This window comes from Cucumis melo, chromosome 9, assembly GCF_025177605.1.
Source record: "Cucumis melo cultivar AY chromosome 9, USDA_Cmelo_AY_1.0, whole genome shotgun sequence".
In the NCBI taxonomy this organism is placed as follows: Eukaryota; Viridiplantae; Streptophyta; class Magnoliopsida; order Cucurbitales; family Cucurbitaceae; genus Cucumis; species Cucumis melo.
Genome location: NC_066865.1, coordinates 350,097 through 363,242, shown reverse-complemented (window position 1 = coordinate 363,242; position 13,146 = coordinate 350,097). Strand labels below are relative to the sequence as shown.

Here is a 13,146-nt window from a genome sequence, read left to right as displayed (position 1 = left end):
GTCCTCTTCTTTGTTTTTCTATTGAGGAGTATAAACCATTTTGTCCACATCCTCAAATACATGGAATACTTTGGATTAAGAAGGTAATATTATTTAGTTCCTCATTTTATTGAACAGAATAGAAACAATTCCCTTTTTTCTCATTACATCCACTATTCTTTTATCACCCACCCATTCATCTATGTTTTAACTTGTAGTGATTTGCTCATCTTAGTTTTTTATCCTTATATTTTTAGAAAAGCCTATTCCCTACTTTAATTATACTCTTAAATCTTCTTCTTCTTCTTTTTTTGTCGTAGTTAAAAAATTAAACTTTAAATTTATCCAAATTTTAAAATTAAACTTTCAAACTTTCATAATTGATTGATTGTGTACACTGTGTATTGATTATACAAATTTGAGTATTCAACTTTTATTATTTGTGGTTCAATTTTTACCATTATTGTATGTTTAAAAGTTCAATCTTTAATACTTTTTAAGGATTATGGTCTAATTTTTATTATTTAAAATCTGAGAGTCTACTTGTAACTACCACCTCAGTTAGGATTTTATCTTTTTTTGACATTTTACATTTTGCCCCTTCTTTTTATATTTGACAATTTGTATTAAAAAATAATATTCATTTAGAATTTTTAAAAGATATATCTTAGACACTCAAGTTTGAAAAGATATGATAGGTTTGCTCCTTCCTTATTTATATACGATGTCCAAATAAACCCTCGATTTAATCAAAAAGGCTAATTAGTTTAACCATCAATAATTTAGTATACGTGTGAGGGGCTCAAACCCCTTCAACTTCTATTAGCTAGCCTATTGTTAATTTGCCTTCCAAATTCTTGGGTTCAAACCTTGTTCTTATATTATTATATGACCCTTATTTTTACGTTCCATATTGCCTTCTGTCTTTGTTAGCTTTTTTTTCCTGTTTCATTTTCTTCTTCTTAGACTGTTTTCATCCACCTATTGAAGTAAGAATTGGAAGTAAAAAATAACGCACTTAAATTCTTTTTCTTACGAAACTAATACACTTTTTAAAAATCGTTCAAACAGTTATTTTCGATCAATATTGGATGTGATCGACCACTTTGTCTAAGAAATTAGTTTTTTTTTTTTTCAACTCATAGAATTTTGAAAGATATTTTTTTCGCATATTCTCAAATATTAGACTAAAACTTTTATATTTTCAAAAATTTAAGAAACTGTGGTTATCTTTACCAAATTGGGTTAATTTAGTCAAATGACAATAATTATGTGAGATAATAGGTAGAAGATGTAGGTAACTTTGTAAACATTATTGAAAAGGTGCTAATTTTGTGTGATTTAAATTTAAAGGGATTAGTTGTCATACCATAATTTTCCTCAACTCTCTCCCTCGCCTTTTCAAACAGAATTCGCCACTCACGTCATGGAGCCATCGGCGACTGCCTCGCATACCCTCCAACGGCCCCCTTCTTCCACCTCCCGCACTGCTCAACCTCCATCCACGACGCCTAGCCTAAACAGAATTCCTCAAGTATGTTCCAATTTCTGGCGGTTTTATTGTTCGCATTTCGTTATTTCCTTTTTTTTTTTCTTCTGGTTAATGTTTCAGCTATTTCTGTTTTCTTGCTGCTGAGGTTAGGTGAATTTTGAGATAATGGGGGAATTAATCTTGGGAAACTATGATCATTACTCATCTTTTTCTTACATTGTATCGTCTTCAGGGTTTGTAACTCCCGCCGTCATGAAACGTGTGTACTATCTCCTGCTCCAATTGTCTTTAGGTGAGCAGTTTGATTTATCTAGAACTGAAGCTGCGTTGAATGAGTTGAACCACGAATTTGGTCGGTTTGGATTCAAGGAAAGTTCGCGGGATTTTTTGGGTCTGGCAGATGTTTTGTTCAAAGAACTTGATAGGAGGTTTAAAGGAGTTTTTCGTGATTTGAGAAATGTCTCTTTTAGCCCTTCTCCTGAAGTTGCTCATAAAGATAATGATTTGTGGGATACCATTGAAGAGTTTATGTTGCTCTTAAGAAGTTGTTTGGTTATCATGACTCTCGTCGAGTTTGAGCAAGACGCTTTACTTGAAAAGGCCGGATTCCTTCTTTCAGTTCTCAGGAAATTGCTCCATTTGATTACAACTGGAAAGGAGGAGAAAGAGTCAATCAGCTTGGAAAAGTCTTTTTTACACGAATGCAAAATCACTGGATCTGATTGTACTACCTTTGTCTCTGAGGATTTGTTTGCTTCCTTGTGTATTTTAGAACCTTCTGATCCATGCCATCCATTTATATGTGCAGTCCTTGAGGTTCTTACAGAAGTTCCTTCTCTCTTTGGGGTCTTATTCATTTCTCTGCTTTTTGCTGCATTTTCACCTTTTTTTTCCCTTGTTTGAAATATCTTTTCTCAACAAGTTATTTATCGATTACCTTGATTAAAAAGATATAATATTTTGATATCTTTACCTATGAGATAAGAATGTTGTAGTTTAGGAATATTATGAGCAACTTACATGCTCAATTGCACTCACGTTGGGAAATGGCTGGATTTAACGTCTTTTTGTGGATGCTTGTCACTTAATTCTTTTGTAATTATGAGCTTGACCAGTCCTATCCTATAGACTATAGTTAGGATAAGACTCCTTTTTTTTTTTTTTTTTTTCCTGTTGGTCTGGTGTTTTATGTATGCCCTTTAAAGTTTTTCATTTTTTACGATGAAAGCGTGGTTATTTTCAAGAGAGAAAAGAAATGCACATGCTAAACTGAACATATTCACATGAAGTGCACTGTTATCTTTTGCTAATATTTATCATCTAGTTCACATTTCTTATATATCAAGAATTTCTTTGGTTGGATCATCAACTTATTAGTGTCCTCCACAAGTTTTATGCAAAAGGAAAATGCCCTTGGTTTAAAGGTTGGGCAGCTATGATTATTTTATAGCATTATCACTTTTGCTCTCTGATCTTTGATGTTGGCTTTTCTTCGCCCACCATTCAGCTTGACAATCTCCGTATGTTCACATAATATCTTCTTAGTGGAGGAATGGATTTCAGCGGGCAGTCAATTCTCATGATTGTTTTGCACAAACTGTTCACCTTGTTGTGATAAGCTTCTTATTTTTGGGGTACCATTTTGGCTTTATTGATTTGCTTATACATTATTATTACTCATGTGTGTGTTGATTTGTCACTGCAATTAATTTAGGATATTAATTCTCAGGTATTTGTGGACGAGCTTCTGATGCATAGATCGTTAAGAGAATACTTCATGCTGGTAGATTCTGCATCTTCTACTAATAAAATGGTATTTGTGCACAACCTAGATCATGGTGGAATTGGGACAGTGCTGGAGGTCATTTCTGCTCATTTTATCTTGTCGGTCTCTAATCAACAGGCATTTCATAATTTCCTCAATAGACTATATTGGGCACGCTATGGGGATTTAAAAGTTCCTGAATTAAGCCTGACCTCAGCTTTATCATTACTTCTAAATCCTGTCATGCTCTCTGCACCCAAACTGTTCCAGGCTCATTTTATTTCACTGGTTTGTGAAGTCATTGGCGTTTTCTTGAAATCCCCAAACCCAGATCAGAGGCTTATGGATTGGTACCTTGTAGGGTTTGAAAAGGCAATCGTGTTGTATAATAGGCATATTTCTAATTCTTATATGAAAGATACCCCATTGAATTCCAATGGCTGTTTTTCCGATCCAAGTGTGCCATGGAATAGTGCTCAGCAACCTTTTGAATCTTATATCCATCAAGTTAGGAGAGAAAAAATTAACCATCTTTCTTCCAAATATGAAAACACATGTTTGTTTTTTAGGGAAAAATCAGAGCTGCTAGCCTTATCGATTTCGTATGTCGAGGAGAACAGACATATTTTGGATGAATCACTTGAAGATGATCCTTTATCAATCTTACATTGTATACTTCTTGGAGCTTCTCAGGATGATGTTAATGACACTGAAATTTACAAGGCTGGGTATACAAGTCAATATGATATTTATCTTCTTGCTTCTATATTGAAGTTGATGAGTTCATCATTTTTGCCTGCTATCCGGTGTCTAAGGCACCATGGAAATTCAGATGGCCTTAAAACCTTACTAGACGTTTCATCTAGTAAGGAGTACAGTTTTATTTTGAGTATCATTAGCTGTTTTCAGGAATTTGATATTTTCTTACCAAATCAGAATCTCATATCTGAAGTGATGAAATCTCACCCAAAGAGGCATAAGAATTCCAAGTGGATGTTCCTGCATTTTATAGGACTACTGGCATTAAGCTTTTCTATAGGGTCTGACATCTTAGTCAAAGACTGTGTACTTGCAATTATGGCAACGTTGAATTTGTTTGTTTTTGAAGAGGGAGATTTAGATGCTTTATCATCATTAATTGGCTCAGCTAAAGAGGTACATTTTATTTTGTTTTGTTTTTAATTACTTCGATTTGCTTTGCTCTTTAATTTTTCTTGTCTTTCATTTCACCGTTACTTTGAATTACTGCTTTTAACTATTGACATATCCTACAGGGTGTCTACCACCTAAAATCTAGTAAAACAGTTGCAATGGAGTTCCAAAAGATTCAGACAATTCACGTAAGGTAAAGGGAGCCACTTTTTACAATATCTTTAGAACTATTTCGTATATGAACAAAATAACACTCTCTTTCTCATTTTCTGGGTTCATTATACTTCACTGTTATGTATTTGTGTCATTTGGTGTCTGAATTCGCTCTTTATGGTTAACCGTCTTACATTTGAAAATGCAAATATCATGTGGTTCTCTTTTATGTACTTGTTCCTGCTTCCTCACCTTATAGACTACTATTCTTCATAGTTGGTTTTGCTTCTTTAGAGAGATTCTTAAAACGTTTCTCTTTCTGGCATTGTACAAGTAAAACAACGAGAAAAATGTTTTTAAACCCAAATTCTTCAGGTGACTGGACTAAATTGTTCTCTTCTGTACAGCCTTGTTTTAAGATGTTTGATTGTTTAAGTTGCATTTCTTATTAGCACTTCTTTATGCTGCTGCTTTGCGTACTTTTCAGTTCTGCAATTTGTCATTCTCGTGACATTAACATATCAGAAATAGATCTTGGCTGGAATGGAATGGTTTGACCATATATTACTATAAAGAGCTTTTGTGAGGGGTATATTTATTTAACCTTCATCTTGCAGTACAACTTCTCTCGAAAGCTGCCATCATAGAATACGGGATGAGTCAGGACAATGGTTGGAAACTGCAGCCATTCATAGTAGTGAAAAGGAGAGTAGTATTGAAGTAGAGGAAGCGGAAGAAACTTGGAGTGGGGAGATATTTCTAAAATGTTTGGGCTCTTCATCCCATGATGATATAGTAGACTTTGTGGAGTGCAAGCGTGGGAAGGATTATTCGCAGTGGATGAAGAATAGACAAAAATATCGCAAATGGAAATCACATAAATTGGCAGTGTTGAGATGGAAGAAAAAGAAACATATCTGGAAATGTATCAAAACAAAAAATGATAACTGATTTGCTAACATAGCTTTCTGGGTATATAGTTTTTTTTAACAAAAGAATTTTAGATCTTGTCTCATTTCCGTTCTCCGTGTACAAACAATCAAATTGAAACTCCCGGATCAAAAGACTCATTCAAAGTGAATTCTGTAAAAATCTTGCTACTGCACCAATTGATTCACTTGTTACACTCGTTTCTAGTTCTCGTCCCTCCATTGTGTTTCACTTTGAGAATGCATCAATTGTCCCTCTTTTTACATGCAACAAAATCATACAAAAAAGACAACATTGAACAGTAAATCTTTCTCATATCACAAGGTTCAAATTATCGAAGTCCTTATTTTATTGAAATTTTAGAAAATTTGATGTAATTATTTGTAATTAGAATGTGTAACTTTGACCGTAGTCTAATTAGACTACATTTGACCATTTTTAATCATTTCTATAAAGTAAGATAACTTTTAAATATATAGGGTAGAAATTTGGGTAAATGTCGATGTGAATAGATTTTTTTTTATAAAAGAAAAAATATTAATTGGTTTGAAGAAATATATTATTTCAAAATCAAAGGAAATGCAATGTTTGCATACATAATATTTATAAATTACCTTCCTAATACCAAAAAATGATCTTGGTGCATCTAATTCATAGTGTTGATAATTCTCGTAGAGTACTTCAATGTCATCCTACATTGAAAATGTTGATCATAGTCACTTAAATGAAAATGATAGGACTCGTACAACAATCAATTGGTGGATACATCTCATTGGTTGTTGATCTTCTTTCAGATGGATAATAACTATTTGGTGAAAAGGTAGGTTGGAAATTGTTGTGGTCAAGTTTTAAAGGAGCATCATGATTTGAGTAAGAATAATTATCTTGACCATAGCTTTGTTGTGTATTACTTAGGCTCATCGTCTCTATATTTGAAATTAAGGAATTCTCGTCAGAATCAAAATATTTTGCATATTATTGTCAATGGAACAACAATTCTTTTGCCACCCACTTGAGATCCATCGTGAAAATTCAATAGAAAATGTTTGAGAGAAGTTAGTAATTTATATGCTATTTTTATCAATTTTGGTTTCTTTGGATGGTAAAAAAGTAAAACTCATATCAATTCAATTTTGAGATAAAATTATATCATTGTATGAAATTATACGATTGGCGTAATCAAGACAAGTTCATAAACCTTAAAAAATATCAATTGACCTTAATCGTAAAAAAAGAATGGAATAAAAAGAGAAAAAAAACTTTAAAATTGTGAGAAACAAGAGAAAAGTCAAAATTTCCCTATATCAAAATATCGAACTGATCGAAATACCAAGATTCTCACTACTTGTACCATTCAAATGTTTCTAAAATTGACGAGCTTTTGAAAGTTTAATTATTTTTGTCAAGAATCTTTGATCAATCATTATTTGGAGGAAATGAGAAGATGTAAAAGTGTAGGGTAAGTTTGGGTCCTAATATGTTTAGTAAAAATGGTCTTCACGACTCTCCAATAAATCAAACAATGCAGATAGCTGGGTGGAGAATTTCTTGAGTCTTCGTGAGGATTGAAAATTTATGAATGTCACTCTACTCAATCTCCAAATCTAGTTTGGGCTTTAAGGGCTCATAAATACGTGTACATGGCAATATTCATAGTGAATTGAAATACATTGCAACAAAGATAATTTCGATAAACAAAATTTTCCACGAAAAAAAAATTATGAATAACAAAAATCAAACGGTTGGTATCTAGTAAAGAAGTTGACAAACCTCTAACCTCGAAAGAAACTCCTAGAAAATGACATTAGACCAACCTACGTCGCAATGACATTGTGTAGCAAAGGAAAACAAAAAAAAACAAAAAACCACACAGAGAATGTGAGCTTTATTATGCCTAGAGTGCAGGGTGAAAGTCAATGTTCAGGGGTGAACAATTGTAAAATCATAAAATTAGTTGATGTAAAATCAAATGTAGTACATTATATTATCCCCCAAACAAATTCTCCTACTTGGTGTCGTTTTTCCTACAAAGCGAACTAATTTAGTATTTACCCAAAACCCTACTTCTTAGTTATTTCAGTTGCAGCTCTTGAAAGCTTTTCACAAACTTTTCACAAGGTTTTACCCTTTCAGCTACCAATCCAAAAAGCACTTCCATGTCATTAAGTGACAACCACTTCATCGTCTATTCACAAATCGTATCTTTCAATGCATTACTTGGGATTTTCAAGGATCGTTTCTTCAATTTTTTCTTCCCAGAATTCATGCCTACTGATCGACAGATTTAAGTCATTCTCTCAACCTATAAATACGTGCGTTATGACAGTCATCCTTGTAACATTTCCCAACCAAGGTACCATTGGTTTCTTAGGTAGCTTTGGTTTCAACTTTGAAGACAGGCTCGATTTGCCTATTCTGTTGATGATTGACCTTTTAAGTTGATTTTAGCATGGGGTGATTTTGCAGACTTCTGTTATGAAGCCACAATCCATTAAAAGTAACATCCATGCCCGCTGCTGTTCAGAGAGTCTGTCTTTGGGACCTTTTACTTCGACGAGTTTAGCTTCACCACTGTATTCACTATTAAAGCGCCACAACAACAAATCTGGCATTCCACTAGACCAACTTCGATAATCTTGTGCAAGATGCCGACATAGTGAAGCCATACAAGGGCCACCAATACATGTGACAGCTGCCCGAAGCTCGGCTAGTGAGTGTCGGTCCCAGTTAACTCCATTACATGATGTTCCCTTGTGTGATTCCCAAGACGTAATCAGGATCTCCTCACCCATCCCATCTTGAATTTTCTGAAGTTGAGATTCTATACTGTTCTGTCTCAATATGTAAAAGCTATCTGTTCCAAAATCCAGGGGAGCAGTCTGCCAAAGACAGGTTTCCAATGTAAAGATTTAACTCAAAAAAGAAAAATATTAGAACTCGTAAAACCTTATATCTAACAACAGACCCGGTAAAACACTCATCCTCAGATTAATACAAACGCGGCTTTTACATAAGAAACGCTTAGTAAGTTGAATAGATCATTTTTCCAATGCGTAACATTTATCTTACATAGTTTCAGCATGACACCTTTAATGACAATTAAAAGTGCATGGGATTCTGACTCGAGCTTTATTGACTTCCATGAGAGTGCAAGGACTGTAAGACCCACTAAATAAATATAGCTGACCAGCTCATACCACGGTTTGCATTGCAAACTATGTACCCCCAAGAGAGAGTGCAAGGAAAATATTGAGACTAGTGTTTATTGGCTTTCTTTACTAAAACATACCTGAAATTTTGTCCGGAAGACATTTGGGACATCGGAAAATATGACATCCCACAAGAGAAGCCCAAAAATGGTTAACCAAATGCCACTTTCGGAATGAACACCTTGCCATCCACCTCCCTCCCCACTATAATACTCAAGGGCGAGTTGCTCAACTGAACATTGTTCGCCACTTTCTCCATAAAACCTGCTCTTCATACCTGTTTCACGGTTCAATGGTCGCCCTTGGATGCGTACCTACTTGTTTGCAATAAAGGCTACAGTTACTAACATATACCAGAACCAATTACTTTGATAATAGATCCGGTAGACATTAAACCTCAGAATAACAGCCATGTATATGTTAATACCTCTGTGATTTTCCTATTGATAGACTCAGCAAAACTAGGGATTTTCCACCGCCGTGGTGGTTTTCCTAACCGAAGGATGCGCCTTTGCAATCCCATTCTTGAACCAGCTCGAACCCATGGATCTAACAATCCATGCTCAGCAACTAACAGGCTCTCACTGGGATAGCCCAAATGCTCCAAATCAATTGACAACCTTAAGGTCCAATATCCTCTTCTTCCATCACGAGTGTAACAGTTTAGCAAACGCTTTAGTAGTAGCACTGCATCGTTGTACCTACTCAGAAATACACGTTCCTTTTTAGCCCTGATGATGAAGTTACATGAACAATGTAACTATTCCAATAAACATATTTGACCAATTTTTTGTAACGATCACTCTATAAAGCCTTTTCTGCATGATTTATCAAATTGGCAATCAGAAAGGTAGTTACTGGACACCAAACTTTACCTTTACTCTCTGGTAACACATTTAATTGACCAAATAGAATAGCCTTCTGATTGTCAAGCTAAAAGAAATGAAGCTAATTCTGATAGCTTCCTCGTATTACTGATCAGTTGGGAGCAAAGCGAGAAAAATTCAGGGATAAAAACTGGGGTAACAAGAATGGGTAAAGGTGTAAGAAAATATCACCAGGCCGTTAACGGTCTTGTCAAAATGTCGGTGCTCAGGGTTGATAAAAAGGGGAAGAATTCTACTTTCCACAGTAATAAATGTAATAAGTGGTAATATAAAATAAATATACATTACGAGATAGGAAATGTTAGATATAAAGAAGAAAATGTCAGATATAATAAAATTATATGGAAATCTCGAAGGTCCAACAGTTTAATTTGTTGAATGCCAAGGGTAAAGGTATTTCAAATTCTGCCAAAACAAAGGAAGGATCGTTCTAGCCAAGTGCGGATTTACTCATTCTATTTACATTAACGACTCATGTCAAAATGCAAAGCGTTGTGCTCTCAAGGCAAGGATGTATGGAGTGTTCTCTATTTCCTTTCTTCTCCTCCGGTGCGTTAACATAACACTCCATTAGCATTTATTAGCATTCATACTATCCTTTCTTACTTCCTTTACGTTCAATTCATGCATGAATGGTGATATTTCATCCAATACAGCTAATTTTTTTAGTAGTCAATGTTAGTTCAATATCAAAGTGCAGAAAAGGCCAAGATGGTAGGCCAAAGCATGAATATGTGTATATGCCAAAGCATGAATATGTATTCGTGCACATACATGTCTCGTGTATGTGTAAATAAAATGGGGCTGAAGCAGAAATTTTAAGATGCAGATAGACCTATTCTCACGCTCAAGAAAGGAAACACCAAGAGACACTACTTTTGAATAGATCCATGATGCTGAAAAGCATGAAAAGAATGGAACTGATTCAGAGGTAGTGCACTGGTTTGGCTGCACATGAGAGTCAGCAACTGATACACATCTTAAAATCATTTTGTCGTCCTTCTCATCCAGAGCTTGATCAATTAGTTGTGCAACTTCCATAGCCTATAAAGTATAAGCATTACATAAAGCAAAATATCACAAGAGTCAAGAACAAAACAAAATTAGCATGAGAAGAAAGTTAAACCTCTTCATAAGCAAGCAAATCATTTCGATCCAAGAAAATCTGATCTGAGACTATGCAGCTGTAGGTAGGATACTTGACTACTCCCATATCAACAAGCAGAAAGGCTGACAAATCCTGCTCTCCATTGAGGAAGAAAAGCCTCTGCACAAGGAACAAAATTGGCATTTTGCGTTAAAAAATAGGCCAGGCTAAAATTTTCTGATGAAAGTTACGTCAAAGATGAAAAATTGAAAACATAATGCAGATAACAGCTACCTCAGCACGCCAGATAAGCAGCTCAGCTTTAGATGATATCCTAGCGCAGATACCAGCTATGCCCAGAATTAGATCTGGAAGTAGTGGACTACAGAAACAATGTGAAAGAAAAATTTCTAATTTCTAATTATACAACATAGTTGATGTCTTCAACAAAAAGGAAAGGCATATATACCACGACCCATCTTCATAAGCGGACAAAAGAGAGGCAACAAGATCATCCTTTCTCATGCTGCTATTGCAATTCTGAGACCTCGAAAGGAGTATGGAAGAAACATCAGATAAACATGCAAAAGTACACAAGTCTAGTGAGTGAATTGATAGTAGGTCTGAGCAAGCTTGAATTGCACGGTTACCCGTTTCAGACTGAAGCAATCCAACTTCTTGCTAATAGTTCGATCACCTCTTCAATGGTTTGATTTGAAACTTAGTGGTGGAAATAAATTTTCTTTTATTATCTTCTTGGTTTCCTAGAGAACTTGAAGGCACTGTTGTCGGCTTAAAGTTTCTGGGCTTTGGGTGAAGTTTCAGGCTTCTTCTAGGAGTAGTATAAGAGCTTTTCAGTTTTTTGGTTCCAAGTTCAGGCTTCCTCTCGAAAATGCTCAAGACCTTCATTTCCCCACTTTACTAGAGTCCATAAAGATTACCAAAGTTCTTCAGGAAGGTTTTTCAATTCTTTTTTAAGTTTTTGTGGAGTTGGTAGGGAGAAAATTGTAGAGTTGAGTGATGAGAGTTTCGTCTAAAGGGTCATACTTTTTGTATAGAAATAGTTCTAAAGGGGAGATGTCTTTTTATGAACTCAAAGGACCCCAAACACATACCAGGTCACTTTTTCTGCCATTCATTCGCTCCGAGTATCTTTTGAACATTGTCTATGCATGACATCAATGGGGTAAGTATGCTCTCTCGTCTCTCGTCTCTCGTCTCTCGTCTCACCTCTCTCTTTCCTCCATTGTCTTCTCCATTGATTTTCTGCTCCTTTCCGGTAATTTACCTGGCATCTTTTTCAGTGTTCTTCGTGGTTTTCTTCGCCTTAGTTCTTGCACAATGGAAGTAGCAAGTTTCAAAATACTTCATATGCACTTTCGCGTTTGGTTGGAAAACGACCACTTTCACGTGGAGGATGTGGAAGCTCAATGATCTGTAGTCATATCAGAAGCCCATCTGATTTGGTTCCTAGCAGCGATAACAAAGTTAGTTAGAAAAGCTCGGAGGATCGTTTCTTTCTGAAATTTGGGGAGCTCGACCGTGGGAGAACAAACCTCCCAAAGTTCAGATCCAGTTGGGTTTTATGTTGCAACTTCTGGCCTGCTTCAAGAGGTCGTTCAACCGTCAGGGTTCTTTCAAGGGAATACAAGAAGGGTTGGTCGTGCTTCCTCCAAATGTTGGAATAGTTCTTATCAAACTTGGAGTGTAAGAAATGGTTATCGAGCCATCGGCTTCCAAATCAACCCTTTCACAGCTCCAAAGATCGACTTATGTTGATAAAGTTGAGTCCATGGATTATACAAATATTGACCAGAATATAGGAACCCGGGACATAGCAAAGGCAAGCTTGAATCCTTACAGCCCTCCCTTGTTTCGAAGTCAGGAATATAAATTCCTCCGGCCTCTATTTGGGCATCAGCAAAAATAGAGCATTTACTCAGGTCATCTGCAATTTCACCATTCGGGTAATCCGACCTCTCCTTATTGGGTGCATAAGAATGAAAAGGTTTTCGTGGAAGATTTCAGCTGTATGGATTATTTCCAGGCTCTTTCATAATGAGTGGAAGCATATTGCCGAAACTCCGAGGACCACTTTCAAGAACAAATCAGCATCAATCCTTTGTATGCTGATAAGGCATTAATCCGCCTCTCCCCGAAGGAATTTGGAAGGTTTGGTAGAGCTCTAGGTAAATGGCAGCGTATTGGACTCTTTCATATTTTAGTCGAAAAATGGAACAAGTTCAAACATGGCAGGCTGGAAGTTATTCAAGGATTCCGAGGGTGGTTATCCATCAACAACTTACTGTTGGATTATTAGAAAAAGGATGTCTTTGCTGCAATTGGGAATTATTTTGGTGGCCTCAAGAGCCTATCCTTAGATACATTGAATATGATTAATGTGTGGAAAGCTAAAATTAAGGTGAAGAAAAATCTCTGTGGTTTTTTACCGACAACAATTAAATTGAAGGATGAATCTCGTGGAAACTTCT

General features: G+C 35.7%; 2 protein-coding genes across 8 annotated transcripts in view; one reads left to right on the top strand and one right to left on the bottom strand.

Annotated features, from left to right (window-relative positions):
* Positions 1–1,332: 1,332 nt before the first annotated feature.
* LOC103498717 (uncharacterized) lies at positions 1,333–5,677 on the top strand. Its single transcript, XM_008461446.3, has 5 exons — positions 1,333–1,513; positions 1,704–2,287; positions 3,201–4,391; positions 4,511–4,581; positions 5,159–5,677. Exons 2-5 carry the CDS (start codon positions 1,724–1,726, stop codon positions 5,490–5,492), a joined length of 2,160 nt encoding a protein of 719 aa, XP_008459668.1. The 5' UTR covers positions 1,333–1,513; positions 1,704–1,723; the 3' UTR covers positions 5,493–5,677.
* A 1,662-nt stretch (positions 5,678–7,339) lies between these two features.
* Positions 7,340–13,146, bottom strand: part of LOC103498718 (fanconi-associated nuclease 1 homolog) — a 30,052-nt gene continuing 24,245 nt past the window's right edge. For 5 of the 7 annotated variants that reach the window (XM_051090081.1, XM_051090080.1, XM_051090083.1 and 2 more), the window contains 7 exons: positions 11,124–11,194; positions 10,949–11,036; positions 10,694–10,834; positions 10,403–10,611; positions 9,108–9,411; positions 8,761–8,994; positions 7,340–8,350 (listed from right to left, as the gene is read on the bottom strand). In XM_051090081.1, coding sequence (XP_050946038.1) covers positions 7,916–8,350; positions 8,761–8,994; positions 9,108–9,411; positions 10,403–10,611; positions 10,694–10,834; positions 10,949–11,036; positions 11,124–11,194 — 1,482 coding nt within the window. In that variant the 3' untranslated portion in view covers positions 7,340–7,915. The remainder of the gene's footprint in view (positions 8,351–8,760; positions 8,995–9,107; positions 9,412–10,402; positions 10,612–10,693; positions 10,835–10,948; positions 11,037–11,123; positions 11,195–13,146) is intronic. The other 2 variants (XM_051090082.1, XM_008461447.3) reach the window with 1 other exon arrangement.